At 35.8% G+C, this 18,749-nt stretch overlaps 1 protein-coding gene across 4 annotated transcripts in view; it reads right to left on the bottom strand.

The window, feature by feature from the left end:
• The window catches only part of LOC150097982 (MBT domain-containing protein 1-like), a 469,576-nt gene that overhangs the window by 359,248 nt on the left and 91,579 nt on the right, over window positions 1-18,749 (bottom strand). For all 4 annotated transcript variants that reach the window (XM_090406078.1, XM_090406077.1, XM_090406080.1 and 1 more), the window contains one exon: window positions 15,148-15,260. In XM_090406078.1, coding sequence (XP_090262204.1) covers window positions 15,148-15,260 — 113 coding nt within the window. The remainder of the gene's footprint in view (window positions 1-15,147; window positions 15,261-18,749) is intronic.

Raw genomic sequence — 18,749 nt, 5'->3', positions numbered from 1 at the left:
TATTGCTGACCTTCATACCATATCTATTACAACAGCTATTCAATTTAGTCAGAGAATCTTGCAGACTTGTAGCGGATTTATTTAGAAGTATAACATCATCTGCATAAAGCAAAGAGCTGACATTAACATCTCCAATTTTGATATCATGTTTAATACCACTTTCCTTCATAATGTGATCCATATAGATAATGAATAACAGAGGGGATAATGTACATCCTCGTCTCACACCAGATTTAACATTAAATCATCTTCCTGTACTTCCTTCAATTCTAACTGCTGACTTACAACTCAAATAAAGACTAAGTATTGCTTGATATAATGCCCCATTGACACCATATAACTGCAGCGTATTGAATAGCTTCTCTCTTGGCACCTTGTCATATGCCTTTTCCAAATCGACAAAACTTAAATACAGATCTTTGTTATATTCCCATGCTTTCTCGACTATTTGTCGTAAAGTGAAGATCTGATCCTGACAGCCTCTATTTGGCCTGAATCCAGCTTGTTCTTCACCAAGCTTTTCTTCCACAATTCTTCTCAACCGTTTCTCAAGTATACTTGCATAGATCTTGCCAGGAACACTCAGTAGGGAAATACCTCTGTAATTCTCACATGCAGATTTATTTCCCTTTTTATATATGGGTACTATGAGAGCTCTACTCCAATCATCGGGAATTCGTCCCTCTGTCCAGGCCTTCTGAACTATGCAGTGGAGCCACTGTAAGACTCTTATACCACCATACTTCAGCATTTCTGGTGGAATATCATCTACTCCTGCTGCCTTTCCACATTTCAAGCCTTTGATGGCTTTTTCTACTTCAAGTATGGATATGTATTCCTGACTGCATGACTGGTCAGTGTTTTTTTAGCACTGTGCTGTCATCACTGCTTGTTTCATTTAGAAGTTTTTCAAAGTAATTACTCCATACTTCAAGGATATCTTTCTCTCCTGTTTTCATGTCACCTTTATCATCTCTAACTCCTTTTACAGCACACTTTCCTCCATTCCTAAGCTTCAACAACCTCCAGAATATTTTGCCACCTTCTTGATATTTATTTTCTATATTCTTGCCAAAGTCCTCCCATGACTTTTGTTTAGCATTCTTGCATTTGTCTCTATATTCTCTAAGAGCACAAGCTGACTTATTTGACAGGAACTTTTGATATGCTTTCTTCTTTTCCTTCACTGCCTCTTTAACTTCCTGTGTCCACCAGGGAGTTCTGATTCTTTTATCCTTACAGACAACCTCACCACATGCCTCTCTGGCAGAATCAATCAATGTTTTCTTCAGAGTTTGTCACTGAATCTCCAAGGGTTGATTCCTGTTCTCAAACTCTTTCATTTTTTCTTCAATAATCTTTGTGTATTTTAGTCTACAGTTCACATCTGAGAGTTGCTCAACTTTTATTCGCTTTAAAACTTTCTTACATGTTATTCTTTTCAATATGAAATTCAATTTTATCTTGCTCAAGACTAGATAGTGATCACTTCAAATTTCAAATCCTCTGTACACTCTGGTGTAAAGAGGATTTGAAAGTCACCAGGGAAAAAACATCACTATCAACAATAACATAGTCAATGAGACTTTTCTTATTCCTAGCCTCTTCTCTCCATGTGAATTTGTGCACATTTTTATGTTGGAACATAATAACCAGTCCATGTGCTGAGCAGAAATCCAACAGATATTTGCCATTATTATTAGCTTTGCTCTTTTCTCCAAAATTTCCCAAAATATTTTTGTATGTCTCACAATCATTTCCTACTCTGCTATTTAGATCCCCAACAAGGACCAACTTTTCATTTTTCATTGTGTCAGTGGCTTTTTCTAAAGCCTCAAAAAATTGCTCCACTTCTACCTTAGTAGAACCTTCTGTGGGACCATAGGCACAAATAAGTCACATTGTCCAGTTCCCCATTCTCATATTTGCCCACATTACTCTACTTGAGACTGACTGCCATTCAAGAAGATTAGCCTCGTATTTTGTGTTGAATACTATGGCTACTCCTTCTTTTCCTTGATTGTCATTGCCTGAATATAACATTTTGTATTTATTGCTCAGAAAGATCTCACCAATTTTGGTCTTTTTTGTTTCAGTCACCCCGATTATGTCGATCTGGTACTTACCTAATTCCTCAGCTAGCTCCATTTCTTTGCCATTCAGGCTTCTTACGTTGATAGTACCGATCTTTAACTCTTGTGATGTTGAGTTGGGTTTTGTTTTCAGATTTGTTCCAGTAGCTGACTTTTCACTGTTTGCCCTGGTTCCCTGGCGAAAACAACGGGGGCCTTGTTTAACCGGGCGATGCCCCAGTCGGCATGAAATTTTGTCATGTCGTACAATGATTTTTAATTTTGGTTTAACCAATAAGAATACAATTTGGTCAGCTAAATCCCAAATTGCCAGCCCATCCTCGTTCGTTCAGTATCCAAGTAGATACCCAACAGGGTGCACCACGAGAAGGCGAGGATTGGACATTAGGTCAGAAGCCCTGGTCGGTTCTACGCATTCCTTTAAAGGCTATGTGGAGGTCTCCTCTCAGTTATACAGCTTTGACCCTTAAGCACCCCGTTGCAAAGGTGGAGCAAGCTAACCTCACTCCTATCTCAGTATCTCCCATAATGCAAAACACATTTCCTTGCGGATATATATAACGTTATGCATTAAGGGAAGGGCCACTACCCAGACTAGTTCGACCTTTATTGAGGTCTCTTCAGTGGGAGCCAGGCCCAAGTGGAGATACCAGGCAGAAGCATTAGCAAGGTCATCTCTACCTATAGGAGTTGCAAACGGTGTGCCACCTTTTTATTAAATTACTCTGGATTTAGACAAAGATGTTGAAAGTTTATTTTTCACTTGGTTAGACTATAATAATTCTTATTTTTAGAGGGAAAAATAAGAATCATTATCCTTCATGGGGAAGACTTGACTAAAGAAACAGGAAGACGGAAAACTATCAGCTTTACAAGGTAAAATTAGACTATAATAAATATAGTTTAATCCTTTATCCAAGTGTGAGCAAACAAAGTTTGTGCCTGAAAGTATCTTCAGGACTGGGGTAAGGTGGTACAACACCGGGCAACTCGTTGCAAAGGTGGGGCAAGCCAACATCACTCCTACCTCAGTATCTCCCATAATGCAAAACACATCTCTTTGCGGATATGTATAATGTTATGCATTAAGGGAAGGGCCACTACCCAGACTAGTTTCTACCTTTATTGAGGTCTCTTCAGTGGGAGCCAGGCCCAAGTGGAGATACCAGGCAGAAGCATTAGCAAGGTCATCTCTACCTATAGGAGTTGCCAAACGGTGTGCCACCTTTTTATTAAATTACTCTGGATTTAGGTCTTGTTTATTTTCTGGACGGGAATTTCTAGAAGCAATGCATCCTACTACTGCATCCCAAATGTGTTCTATGAAGTTGAAATCTGGGGAGTGTGCTGGCTACTCATTACAATTAATATCCTTGGTCTCCAAAAGTATCACAACTCGTATGATATAGTGCGGTTTATCATCCATAAAAATGAGTTCTTTGCCTACAGCACCACAGAACAATCAAACATGTTGAAGAACTTTGCTGCAATATCATTCACAAGTCACAGTCCCTTTTCCCAGTAATTGCAGCTTGGTGCGTCCATTAAGCATAATACCTCCCCACACCCTTTCAAAAACATTCTCACGATGGTAAGCAGTACCACGTTCACACCAGGTCAAGTGTCTTCTAGAATCAGAGGAAAAACAAAAACAACTAATCTTTAGAGAGTACATTAATCCATTGGTGTCTTGTCCAATTTTTATAGATACAACACCACTGAAAACATGCTATAAAATGAGATGTGAATAAATGGATGCAGACTATAGGCGATCGGGCATATAGGCCTACTTGTCGCTGATTTCTTGCTACAGTTTGTTGGGATATCCACATACCTGTGCTTGAATGAAGCAGACTTGCCATGGTGCATCGATTACTTTTTTGCTGTTATGACCAAAACTCTGTCTGCATGCTCTATAGTGGAGTTAAAGTGAGTTCTCAGCAAATGTCTGAAACACATTCCATTGGTTAAATACTGCCTAGAGCTTCAATGCAATGCTATGAGATTGTCCTGAGGTTCCATACTCTCTGGCAATATCAGTCTGCAGCTTTCTTCAAGCTTTCCAATAATTTTTTCCACACATGAAATCATATAGTGATGTCTTTGAGACATTACAAGACGTCCAGGTTTGCAACTTTATCCTTCATGAAAAGAGCTCCTCCAAACACAATTCACTTAGTGCAGCCTTCTGCCTTTCATCCTGCTGAGTGTTACCATGTGACCCATTTGCATGCAATTTGAAATTTAATGTGCATCCACTTTCTATTGAAAATCATCAGTTATTCAAATTGACACAAGCTGATTCATCAGAATTTGTGCTTGTAATATTCAGAAATAGTGTTCATTCTTAAGTTTTGGACATCAGTGTGTATATAAACCTTGGAATATAAAACATAATGCTAGAAAAAATCTTTCCCAAAAAATCAGTGAAAAAATGTAAGAAGATAACAATATTTAAATTAAGCTACATAAATTATTACTCCACTTGAACTTTAATTCAAGTAGAGAAATGTTATGTCATCAAAACCTACATTCTATAAGCCCCATATTAACTTTGTAACCTTTCCAAATCAAGAAGACTCAATCTGTACACAATAGTCCAGGGTGCAATCATAATGAGGCCTTGTAAAGAGACAAAATGACTTCCTTATCTTTACATGTCAATGTTCATTTCAACAAATTATCCTCTAGGTTGTATTTGCAATTTTCGTTACATAACTGTTGGATTGTAAATTCCTATTGACCATAACTCCAAGATCTCTAGCCTATCAATTACACACAGCATAACTAACAATATAACACGCTGCTGAGATCAAAAGAGATTATATAACTTTTTACTTAACATTTCTTTGACAGCCATTATCATTTGACCACAGTTTCAGCATATTCAAATTATTCTGTAAGTGCTGGATATCAATAGCATTCCTAATTGCCCCAACTATCTCATCATCAGCAAACACTTGTACAGCTTTCCTTCTATTATTAATGTATTAGACTGAACAACAATGGTCCAATGGCTAACCCTTGAGATACGCAACTGGTCACCTTAAATTGGCAGATCACACCTGCCAAATACCACTGTGATACCAGTTCATCACCACCCACCCACTTATTATTATTGTACAGGCAGCTCCATGGAGTCCGAAGATTCATTGGGGGGGGGGACATTTAAGTAACTTAAATGTTTCTATATCCCCACTTTTTCTCCTATCAACTAATTTCTGAAATCCACACACTCTCAATTTATCCTCATAGGGAACCTTCTCCACTGCTTCCTCATCCCCAAGAAACTCAGGAGACCAGACCTGAACACAGTAATTCAGATGTGGACATATCAAGTCCTTATAAAGAGGAATAACTTCCTCTCTCTCTACTTGTATGTTCTACAATAGCCAAGTAATCTTATCAGCTACTTCAGCAACCTTAGCAATATGTCCTCTATACTCTACAACCATCCCCTAAATCTCTAGCTTCATCTACTTCCTAGATTACAGTTCCATCAATGTGGAACACGGCTTGTAATTTATTTATCCCAAAATGCATAACTTTACATTTCTCCACATTAAACTGACACCCATTATCTTTTGCCCATACTGACAGCCTTTTTATATTTTGCATCATTAACAAACAATTGAATTTCTTTTCTAGTTAGTTCCTATAACATTATTGCACAAATTAAACAGTAGTGATTACAGCACTAAACCTTGCAGCACACCACTAGTCAAATGTTTTTGCCTTGATTCTGCCCATACATATGCCACTTTTTTGATATCTATCCAGCAGCCACCCTCTTATTCACATAATCAGTGTCATATTCATCCCCATTTGATCTAATTTGTGTAACAGTTCCATGCCTTTGCAAAATCCATCAAAATCATTGTGTAGCCATTTACTTTATCCAACACAGCTGTTACTTACTCTATTATAAAAAGTTAAAAATTAAATTAATATATAAAAAAAAACGGTTATAAATTATTAAAGTATAACCAACCCTTTACAAAGCCAGGTTGCCCCTCATACGTGATCATATTTTTATCCACCTATTCTTGAATTCTTTTATTGACCAATTTTTAAAGTACTTTTAGCACCACGCATGTGATACTTCTTCAACATTTTGGTTCTGTCCACTGCTGGATGAAGGTCTCCCCCCATGGTTTTCCAGACCCCTCAGTTTTCTGCCTCTATTGTCCATCTCCCTCCTGCAACTTGTTCGAGTTCCTTCCCTCACCTTCTTCTTGGTCTTCCTCCATCCATTGATCTCCACTCTGTTATTTTTCTAGTCCATCTCCCATCATTGCATCTGGCAATATGACCAGCCCATCTCCACTTAGCCTGTTTAATGTATTTATAATATCTATGGCACCTGTTTGAGATCTTATCCAGGTATTTGTCTTCCTATCTCTTAATGTTATTTTTAGCATACTTCTCTCCAATGCAATGTTATGTTGTTCTCAGCTTTTTGTTCAGGGCTTCTGTTAAAGTCCATTTTCCTCCTTGTATGTTAGGACATGGAAAGCTTTCCTTTTTAGGCACACAGAGCACTTCTGAATATGTCTCTCATTTTCCCATAAGTTACCCATCTAATGTGAATTCTTCGTTCAATCTCTTTTCTTTCGCAATCCTCAAAGGATAACAACTGGTCCAAATATACATATGAGGCAACTTGCTCTATTTCATGGTTTCAACTTTCACAGTTCTTTGGTTTATGTATTTATTCATCATTATGAAGGCTTCATTTCACTGATTTAGTCTCTTCCAGATCTTCAAGATTATCTACTATTAGGACAACATCATCTGCAAATTTCAGACGATGCAGCCTTTCTCCATTTATGTTTATTCCTTTTGTTTCCCAATCAAGGCTTCTAAAGACTTCTTTTAATGCAGCTGTAAACAGTTCAAGAGATATAGTGTCACCTTGCCAGATGCCTTTTTGTATTGGAAACTTTTCGCTGTTTTATATCATTTATTTTTTATTATTTGACACCTCCAGGGAGTCCAAGGACTCATCGAGGGAGGGCACCTGCTTGTTCCTGATACTTCTGGCATTAGTATATAGAAATTGAAGCATCCATTTAGGTCCCTAATCACCCTTACTTCCCAAATTGACTTCCCTATTCAATATTTTTGCCTTGGGAGACCAGATTCCATACTTGGTCATTCTCACTCACCTCATGAGTGCCTTCACACAAAATCACCTGCTTTCTGCACTTCTACATGCTCAGTGAACAAAGCTCTCTAGACATCCCACACCAAAACCATTTAGGTCTATCAGCATTATACAAATCCTTTCCATGAAACACAGACCATAGATCCACAAATCCTACATCATTCCTTCTGCATAACCATGTATTGATTTGTTTGCTACCAATACCCTCCTCCTCATAGTGTGGAAGATGACCTACAAAATCTTCACCTTCTTGCTCCTCAGATTTGTTTCATCTAACTCCTTTACATCCTCCCTCATAGAATACTTCCAACTGTATTATCCAAGCCAACATCTTATATTCCACTTCTAAATTCTCAAGTTTACACAACAAGCTTTTATATTATATTCTATCAAATGCCTTGGTAAAGTTCAACTGTATCATAGTGTATTCTATTCTCTTTATCCAACTCAGTCGTAACATTGTTATAAAATATGAGCAAAGTGCAAAAAATACGACCTCCCTTTAGTAAAGGGAAGTGGTGTTTTTGTATATGAGCTTACCAACTTCTCTAAAATATTCACCACCACTCAGAAGGTACGTATAGGTTGACAACTGAATATATATCAATTTTTGTGCCAGTCTTGTACAACAGAACTATCATACATTGTTTAATTCCTGAGCTGAAACTCAAGTTATACAAACATGTTAAGGGCTTAGCCAATCCAGATGAGCATCCCTTTAGCATTAGAAAAGAGTGACATGAAATCATATTTGAATATTTAACTAAAATTGGTAAAAGTATGGATATTTTGGAACACGTATCATTAACTATCATCAGTCTATCAGAGATGGAAATTTAAAAAAATCAAACTATGACAGTAATGTGGAAAGGCTTATGTGTTGGCATTACATGTTCGTTTATTTTCACAGTATTGATTACAACACAGAATGATAAGAAAATAATATTTATTAATTGATATTTTCGCTGGTATATATGAGCTTATTTGATATAACAGTGGGAATAGTTTAAAAAAAAAAAATGGTAACAGACTACAAGAAACTAAAGAAATCATACAGGGTGTGGTGGGGTGCTTAAGGGATAAAGCTGTATAACTGAAAGGAGACCTCCACATAACCTTTAAAGGAATGCAGACAACCGACCAGGGCTTCTGACCTAATGTCCATTCTATCTATTACCAGACAACAAGAAACTAAACTCCTAATTTGGCATCATCTATGTTGGAAAAAGAAAGTAAACAAGTTAATATTTTGGTTTAAGCCAATAAGAATACAATTTGGTCAGCTAAATCCCAAATTGCCAGCCCATCCTCATTCATTCAGTATCCAGGCAAATACCTAACAGGGTGCACCGCGAGAAGGAGAGGAATGGACATTACGGCAGAAGCCCTAGTTGGTTGTCCACATTCCTTTAAAGGCTATGTGGAGGTTTCCTTTCAGTTAAACAGCTTTAACCCATAAGCACCCCAGCACACCTTGTGGCATTTCTGCTCAGGACATGGAGTGGTTATTACTAACACAATGTTCCAACATAAAAATGTGCACAAATTCACATGGAGAGAAGAGGCAAGAAATAAAGTCTCACTGACTATGCTATTGTTGATAGTGATGTTTTCTCACTTGTGCAGGACACTAGAGTGTACAGAGGATTTGAAATTCGAAGTGATCACCACTTAGTCTTGAGTAGGATAAAAATGAATTTCATATTGAAAAGAAGAACATGTAAGAAAGTTTTAAAGTGAATAAAAGTTGAGCAGATCTCAGATGTGAACTGTAGACTAAAATACACAAACATTATTCAGGAAAATATGAAAGAGTTTGAGAACAGGAACCAAACCTTGGAGATTCAGTGATAAGACCTGAAGAAAACACTGATTGATTCAACAAGAGAGGCATGTGGTAAGGTTGTCTGCAAGGATAGAAAAATCAGAACTCCATGGTGGATGCAGGAAGCTAAAGAGCCAATGAAGGAAAAGAATAAAGCATATCAAAAGTTCCTAGCAAACAAGTCTTGTGCGCTTAGAGAATACAGAGACAAATGCAAGAAAGATAAACACTGTGTAAAACTGGCTAAACCAAAGTCATGAGAAGACTTTGGTAAGAACATAGAAAATAAATATCAAGAAGGTAGCAAAATATTCTGGAGGCTGTTGAAAAAGCTCAGAATGGAGAAAAGAGTGCTGTAAAAGGAATTAGAGATGATAAAGGTGACATGAAAACTGGTGAAAAAGATATCCTTGATGTAGGGAATAATTACTTCGAAAAATTGCTAAACGAAACACTCAGTGACAGCACAGTGACAAAAAACACTCAACAGGCATGCAATCAGGAATATATCTTGATACTTGAAGTAGAAAAAGCCATCAAAAGCCTGAAATGTAGAGAGGCAGCTGGAGTAGATAATATAAGGCGACCAAAAGTGCTCAAGCATGGAGGTATAAAAGTCTTACGGTGGCTGCACTGCATAGTTCAGAAGGCCTGGACAGAGGGACGAATTCCAGATGACTGTAGTAGAGCTCTCATATTACCCATATATACAGAAAAGGGAAATAAAACTGAATGTAAGAATTACAGAGGTATTTCCCTACTGAGTGTGCCTGGTAAGATTTATGCAAGTATACTTGAGAAATGGTTGAGAAGGACTGTTGAAGGGAAGCTTGGTGAAAAACAAGATGGATTCAATCCAAATAGAGGCTGTCAGGATCAGATTTTCACTTTATGACAGATAGTTGAGAAATCATGGGAATATAACAAAGATCTGTACTTAAATTTTTGTAGATCTGGAAAAGGCATATAACAAGGTGCCAAGAGAAAAGCTATTCAAAATGCTACAGTTGTATGGTATCAATGGGACACTATATCAAGCAATACTTAGTCTTTATTTGAGTTGTAAGTCAGCAGTTATAAATGAAAGAAGTACAGGAAGATGATTTACTGTTAAATCTGGTGTCAGACATGAACATTATCCCCTCTGTTATTCATTATCCATATGGATCACATTATGAAGGAAAGTGGTATTAAACCTGATATAAAAATTGGAGATGTTAATCTCAGTTTTGCAGACGATGTTATACTTCTAAATAAATCGGCTACAAGTCAGCCAGATTTCCTGACTAAACTGAATAACTGTTGTGATAGATATGGTGTGAAGGTTAGCATTAAAAAGACAAATATGATGAAAATAGGCAGAGACATTGAAAATATCAACTGCATTGTGAATGGAGAACCTATAGAACAAGCAAAACATTTTCAGCTACTTGGGCACAATTTTTGTGAAGATGGTAAATTAAATATGGAAATAGACATCAGAATCAACAAAGCTGGTATGGTAGGAAGTCAACTGAATACATTTATATGGAATAAGAGAGAAATTAGTCAAAACACTAAATTAGCTGTATACAAGACAGTGTTCAAACCAATTTTAGCTTATGGATCTGAGAGCCGGATAGGAATAAAACACTTGACCAAAGACTATAGATCACAGATATGAGAGTCCTAAGAAAGATTAGAGGCGTGAACAGATGGCATCAGTGGCAATATCATTAAAAACGAGGATATTAGGAAAGAACTTAGCATTGTTTGCATCCAGGAATGTGTTAGCAGAGCTAATCTCAGGTGGTATAGTCACTTAAACAGAATGGGAAAGGAAAGATTAGCAAAACAAGCGTTCTCTGCCAGGTTGGCAGGAAAAGAGAACCAGAGGAAGACCAAGGTATCGGTGGACTGATACAGTAAAAAGTACCTTAGAAGACAGAAATATAAGGTCTGTAACAAACCAAATCAATCTGTTACCTTGACAAGTAACAGATTAATTTGGAGGAAAATTGTAGATAGGAAGCTAGTAATGATGTAAGTTTTTCATGTAGTACTATCATATCCTGTACACCCCTTGAGGGTACATATCAGGAATTTGATGACGACAAGTATAATTAGATCTTAAAATGAATATCTCCCAGATTTTTAATAAATTTATACAGTCACATTGCTGAGGTTTGGAGTATATTTTTAAACTGCTTTTGATTAAAAAAAAATACTCTCTCTGACTAATGACTTCTGTGGGGCACTTTTGATTTCTTCCATTTATCCGTGTGAAAGGGTTTCCAAGGCATGGTTTGCTAGACCTGATTTTCCATAATGATAGTGGTGGATGTATTTTTAATATTCACCAAGGCGAATGTCAACAGTTCTCGTCTGTCCATTGTAAGCCAGGTCACAAGAACAAGGCGCTTAACAAAATACTGGCTGTGATAAAGAAGAGTTTGTTCTTAGGTGAACGGATGAGCGTTGCAAATTTGATATATGATTTAAATATAGTGCATAGCTGATATTTATTAAGCACGCTAGATATCTTTTCAGATGTGCCTTGAATGTATGGGATCAGCTATGCAATCTGAAGTAACGTGACCTCATTTCAACTACATGTAAATTTTATTTTCAGCATAACCATAAAATCTCATCAAGCATACTGCCTATTTTGAATACAGTCATATTATGCATCCTGCCTATTTCTAGTTATGGATATGTACCATATGAAGGAACTACTTGAAGATGGTTTCATGTTAATCAGGTGTGAGACAAGGGCACCCAATATCTCCACTGTTATTCATCATTTATATGAATCATATTATGCAGAAAAGTAGCATTAGGCCTAATATCAAAGTGAATATGTCAATTTCAGCTATTTACTTTTTGCAGATCATTTTATAATCTTAAACCAAACTTAACAAGTTTGCAATATACCTTAACTAAATCAAAGAACTGCTGTAAGAAATAAAAGCCAATAAAAAAGACAGACTAAGAAAATATAATAAAATAAATACTAAGAAAATAAGCAAGAACAATGAAAATATCAACTGCATTCTGAATGAATGCATCTACAGAGCATGTAAAACATTTCAGCTATTTTAGGCACACTTTTTAGTTAAGATGGGAAATTAATTATGGAAACAGTAATAGAAAGCTAGTGTAGTATGAAGTGACCTGAATAAATGAATACATAATAAAAAATAAATTAGTCAAAGCACTAAATTAGCTGTATACAAGACAGTGTTCAAACCAATTTTAATTTGTGGATCTGAGAACTAGATTAGAAATAAAATACTTGATCAATACCTGGAGACAACAGACATGACAGTTTTGTGAAAGATTAGGAGACTGAACATATAGCATCAATGGCATAATAATATTAAAATTGATTATAATAAAAAGGAACTTAACATTGTTAGCATTCAGAGTTAATCTCAGATGGTATGGTTACTTAAACAGAATGGGAGAGGAAAGGTTAGCAAAACAGGTGTTTGATGCCAAGATTGAGGGAGAGGGGAACAAAAAAAAAAAAAAAGACTAAGATCTAGGTGGAATAATAACTATATTGTTTCTACAGCATAATGGTATTTATTGTTGACATGCATTTTTATTATATTTTTAATGTATTTCCAAAGTCTTAAACATCAATCTCCTTGGAAAAAAAAAAAAAAAAAAAAAAAAAAAAAAAAAAAAAAAAAACATGGTCTTATTTCTCATATAAGCAATCTTATTTTACTTCCCTTTATCCTCTGATAATACTTAAATCTTCAGTCAAGATCAAGTCTCTCTCTTTTCGGATTGACTTATATTTCTAGCTTCCCTGGCACAAGCATCCAAAAAACCTAGTCTTCTCTTCCATTTGAAACATTTCTACTTCTTACCTATATCCTAAATCTGACCAACCTAAGAATATTGCTCTTGCATTTAGGAGGTACATCAGAAATCCATCCTAAAAATGCTTGATGCTATTACACTTAATGGATGACCTTTGCAGAGATGTTTTTTATATAGTCACCATTTCTGCATTATGCCTTTTCTTTTGTATAAGTATTTTCATGGGTAGTGCTCAATTCAACTGGCCACTACCATTTCTCCACTTCTAAGCATAAAAAAATATCAGCAGTTGCTGATCAACACATCCATACACAACTTAACTAATTTATCCTCTCTCATTTCATCTGTACCTATTCTTTGGAATAGCCTTCCTCACACTATTTCCCCAAAGACTACGTGCTCCATTTGTTCAAGAAGCACATCAACAGTTTCTTAATCAACTGCTAAACACACCTTCGCTCAACATTCATGAGAGATAATGTATTGTATAACATAATGATAGTGTGTTTGGCAGTTGGTTAAGGCCAACTTATCATCTTGAATTAAAAGTTTTAAATTTCAAAATTCTTTCAAAAATGTTCTTCGAGCTCTGAAAGTGCCAATGAATAAGAAAAAGTCAATAAAGGAAGTAATCTAATCTTGCTATCTTAAAGAATGTTAAAAGCATATTTAAGATGCTTTTAACATTCTTTAGAATTAATTTAATCTTTAGCAAAGATTAGATTACACAAATGCAGTGTGTATGGCTAAACCTCAAAAGTCTAAAATGATCTAGCTGGTGGTCCTAAACAATGGTCCCAGGTAAATGAGTTTCAGCAAAGCTGAGGTCAGTCTACAGAATCCAAGAAATTACATTCTTGGATCCTACAGACACAAGGTCTTTCACACAAGGTACTGCTTTCCCACTATTAACCATATACATGAGCCTCTATAGCTTAGAGAGCACAACAAATCTTTGGTCGGAACTGGGTTTAATTACCATCTATAACGCTAGGAACCTTTATCAAGCCACTGACTAAAGGTGAGTTATGGTCTCATATAGGTGTAGATTCCCCCCCCCCTCTTAGAAACTCATGTTTTTCATTCCTCAAAATAGGCAAACCTATCCCATGACCACACATATATCTACAGACATAGAACACTTTGGGGAATGATGGTAGCCTGCAGTGGTCCTGGTTAAGAGGTTGTAACTTCTGACTAATACCTCATCTCAGATCCAAATGCCAATACTGGTGCCCTGGATAATCCCATACACTAACAACAACAACCATATTCAAATGATGGATACATTCAGCTACTGATACTATTCTTGTATTTGAAGTGGTACCCCTAAACTCCTAAAAGAGACAGTTGTCAGTCTCATATGTAATACCCAATCATACAGGATACCCAATGTCATAATGGATACCTAATCATACAGTATAAAATGGAAGAAAACTACTGTGTGCTGCATAGATGTTACTATAGCCTGAGAGACCATTTTTACAATCAGCATTAACCCTAACCTGAATAAGTATGACTGCAGAGCATTAAAAAAATTTGGAAGACAGTCATTTTAAGTCCACATCTGACAAAACCTTTCAGATTTATAACTTCCTTTTATCTGGCACCAGAGGATGCCATGTCTGGACATCAATTCCTTTTTTTAGTTATAGTTTCAATTGCTTCCACAATTACCTGGTTAACTGCTCTGTGTTTTTTAACAAGTATATGTCTGTGCTCTAAAAATGCTAGTCTGAAATCCAGTGGAATATCAAAAAAACTTGCATTTAATTCTTCTGGGGCTGTCTATACTATGAAGCACTATTATGAATTTCATATCATATTTTATATCCTAAAATAGCAAACAATGAATATAAATAAGTTATATATGTAAATTTGTTAATTATTATATTTAATAATACCAGTAGCTTCAAGTTCAAAAACATGGAATTAATCTTTTGGGTCAGATTTATTTCTGCAATGAAATGATTTTTCATATAAATAGAAAATGTGATCCTTATGCAGTAAACTTATTATAGAAGTGGAACTCTTTTTCCATTTCAACTAATGGCAGTTGGTATCAGAACAAGTTGTTGTTCCAAATTAAACTACGCAGAAGTACATTATTAGATCTGAATCTTTAAAACTGCCTACTCTAAAACATTATTTTCACTCATAGTTATAACTATTAAAATCATATAATTTATGATATAAAGGATCTGTGAGAAGTGACACTATTTTTTTTTATACTGTTATGTAATACATACCTTTCCACCAGTGAATTTAGGTGCAGAACGAGAACAAGCCAAACTACAGTAACGTTTTGTTTTTGAATAGAATGCATGCTTTACTCCAATGCTGCCACAATGTTCACAGACAGCTATTAAAATAACACAAATCTCATGAACAAATGTTACTTTAAGGACAAAAAAAAATATATATATATATATATATATATATATATATATATATATATATATAAAATAAAAATACAAGGAATAGTACTAATAAGAGCATACTACTCTACTTTGCTAACAAGTTTTTTTTTTTTTTTTTTTGCCTGTAAACTGCGTGTGTTCTGAAGGCCAATTTGTCTGTGCGTGAGATGAAAAACCAGAGTTTTCGGGAGAAAAACTCTGCTAACACCGTATGAGATCAGCTAACTCACCTGAAAAAGCCCATATAAGGATTCAGTACCATCAACAGGGTGTAACAAAGAGGCAGCCTGGCTCACAGCGGTGCTTAATTAAAGGTGCTCCTTCAGCCATATCTTGTTGCCGTATTAGGGCAACAAGATATTTTACAATATCTGATGTAAATGCAATAGATTTATTTGAAGAATTATAAATTCTCTGAAAAATAATACAAAAGAAAAGTTGTCCTCACTAAATTTTATCATACGTATATATAACCAAAATCTTGTAGAAATTTTTTCCCAATGTAACAACCTCGCTAAAGATATTGCTAACAATTCCTGTTAGCATAGCAAGGGAAGAAAGAAGTTTTTCCAAGCTTAAACTGATTAAAAATTATTTGTGAACAGCAGTGATCCAAGAAAGATTCGTTGGTCTAGCAAATATATCGAGGCGGACATAGCTTATAATTTAAATTTAGAAGAGCTTATAAGCAGTTTTATTGTGAGATATCCCCGTAGAGTAAACATTTAATTAATATTATGTAATTGTTTTTCATTAATGTTTCTCATGTAATAAAAGTAAAATAGCAACTGGATATTTTCTTATATTCCTGTCTTATAATCCAATAGGGGCGATATTTAATTGTTTGCCTCAGGGCACGATCTAATCTGATGACGGCCCTGTAAGGATTCCCCTTGTAATGACGAGAATCGAGCCCAGGGCTTTTCCAATCGAAAGGTGCAATGTTCCACTGTTCTTCCAATTGTGCTATGGCGACTAGATTATACAATAATCTACTGATTATCCAACCTTCAAAATGATGATCCTTCAAACTAACTGACCTTTTTTTTTTTTAAACTGACTTCTGGTACAGTGACACATAATTGTACCTGCACTTATCAGACCCTTCAAAACAGCAAATTGTCTTTAGGCTGTGGTTAGATGAACAGAAGATTACTATAATTCTGAATAAATAAACTAACATTTTGAATATAACCATCAAAAGTGATTATAACTTAGTTAATAATGATCTTTTGTGTGTCTGCTGTGGCATAAAACAGCAAATGTTACTGGGGAGGTGGGGAGTATCAAATAAAATTTAAAACCTTAGAAAGTTATAAGCTGTTCTGACTAGGAGAGGGAGAACACAAAAATATTTACAAAATAATCTGCTTGTTTGATTTGTGGTTTTATGGTGCAAGGACAGTGGTCATACTGCACCATGACACGTTTTATAGCAGTACACAGGGTATTAATAAATAAAGTTATAAGAGGATAAATTAGTGAATAAGAAGGTGTACGAAATGTTAAGTATCTGCATATTAAAGTTATTAACAAATAGTTATCTAATATAAGGTATTGAAAAATAGTTACATAGTATACAAGGTATTAATACATAGAAGAAAACTTAGTAAATAAAATGTATGTATAAGGTTTAGTATCTACAATGCAGTATCTCTCTATAAACAAATTTATGATCAAATGTGATTGAATAAATGAATTTTTTGAAATTTGAAAATGTCATGCAATTTGCCAGAGTCTGATAACATCTGCCAGATAGTTAAAATTGTCATTCCTCTCTCGTGTGAAATGCCAGCACTCCACCAGAATATGACTAATGGTGAGGCAAGTGTTGCATTTCTCGCATATGTGGGTCATCAGCCTTCAGTAAATAAGAATGTGTAAGATGACTGAATTATGTTGAGACTTGTAAGAACAACTTCCTCTTGTCTGTTCCTGCACTGACTAGACTGCCAATTCTTAATTTCAGGCTTATTCTCAAGCAATTTGTTTGTCAGTTTTTTTTTTTTTTTTTTTTTTTTTTTTTTTTTTTTTTTTTAATGTTGAGCCCATACACAAGAGGCTGATTAATCAACCTATAGTACATTAGTACCATATATATGGATAGTAGGTTGGGAAAGGAGAAACCTGATTACATTTGATTTAAAAGACTGTATATTGTATTCCTTGGGAAACACATCAGAAGGAAGACTGTTCCACAATACAGCAGTAGCAGGGATGGAGAAGGAAAAGAAACTTGTTCTGTGGGTTTCAAGGTGTACTCTGAAGGGATGTTGGGCAGCAGCTGCACATGTTTTCCAACAGAATTAGTACTGAGTGTGAATTATTGATGCTATTTCAGATGAACATTTGGCATAGAAATATTTATAGAATACATAAACTGCAGAAACCATATGCCTGTGCAAAAGTAGGAGGAGTGAGTTGGTAAGAGATGGGATATTAATCAATCTAATTGTTCTCCTCTGTACTGAATCAAGCATTTTGAGGACACCCTTAGGTGCTCCACTCCAAATGTGAGAGCAATATTCAATAGCTGGGCAGATTTGCAATTTGTATAGGTTTAATAGCTGTTCAGAGGTAAAGTAACTTCTTGAGAAATCCTAGTTTTTTAGCAGCTGAGGATGAAGTGGTTGTGATGTGTTTATGCCAGGAGAGACTTAATGTCAGGGTAATTCCAAGAAGAGAAATCTCATCCTGGCTGGAACTTGAGTGTTGTCAATGGTAATACCGGGTGAAAATGGTCATTTATTATATTTTTTTTGTGAGAAATAAGACAGACCTGTGCTAGCATTTAAATTGACGAGGTTCTGAACCCCCATGGGAGGATGGCTTGGAGATCAGAATTGAAGGCAGTGGTGGTTGATGTTCTGTAGGTTGACGTGATTTGTGTAGAGTAAGATTTATCAAATGAAAAGGAGGAGTGCAATGTTCCGTTATCTGCAAAACTGTATTGGAATGGAGGTCAACTCAGGTAAGACGTTGATATATAGAGGAAAGAGTGTTGGTGAGAGAACAGAACCTTGTAGAACCCCAGCATTAGTTGAATGGTGAGAGAATAAGGATCCATCAACCATCACGCATAGTGTGCATCCAGACAGAAAGCTGGCAAATCCAACTGCAGAAGTCCTGCAACAGACCAAATAATGAGAGTTTGTTTAGTAAGCCTTTGTGCCAAATTCAGTCAAAAAAAAGCTCTGGAGAGATCAAGTGCAACCACTTGAGATTCACCAAACTTCTCCATTGCATTTGCCAGAGATGGGCAAGTAGATCTTCCAAATAGTGTAGTGGCTAGAAATTGATGGTTCTCTCCATTACTTTAGACGTGACTGAGATGAGGGAGATATGATGGTAGTTTGATGGCAGTGATTTGTCACCCTTCTTGGGAAAGGGTTGAGTACAGGCCAATTTCCAGGCTATGGGATAGATACCAG

Source organism: Typopeltis vanoorti, chromosome 16 (assembly GCF_054136105.1).
Source record: "Typopeltis vanoorti isolate ZY-2024b chromosome 16, IOZ_Tvanoo_1.0, whole genome shotgun sequence".
Lineage (NCBI taxonomy): Eukaryota > Metazoa > Arthropoda > Arachnida > Uropygi > Thelyphonidae > Typopeltis > Typopeltis vanoorti.
The sequence above is the reverse complement of the archived record's forward strand: the minus strand, read 5'-3'. Positions and strand labels throughout refer to the sequence as shown.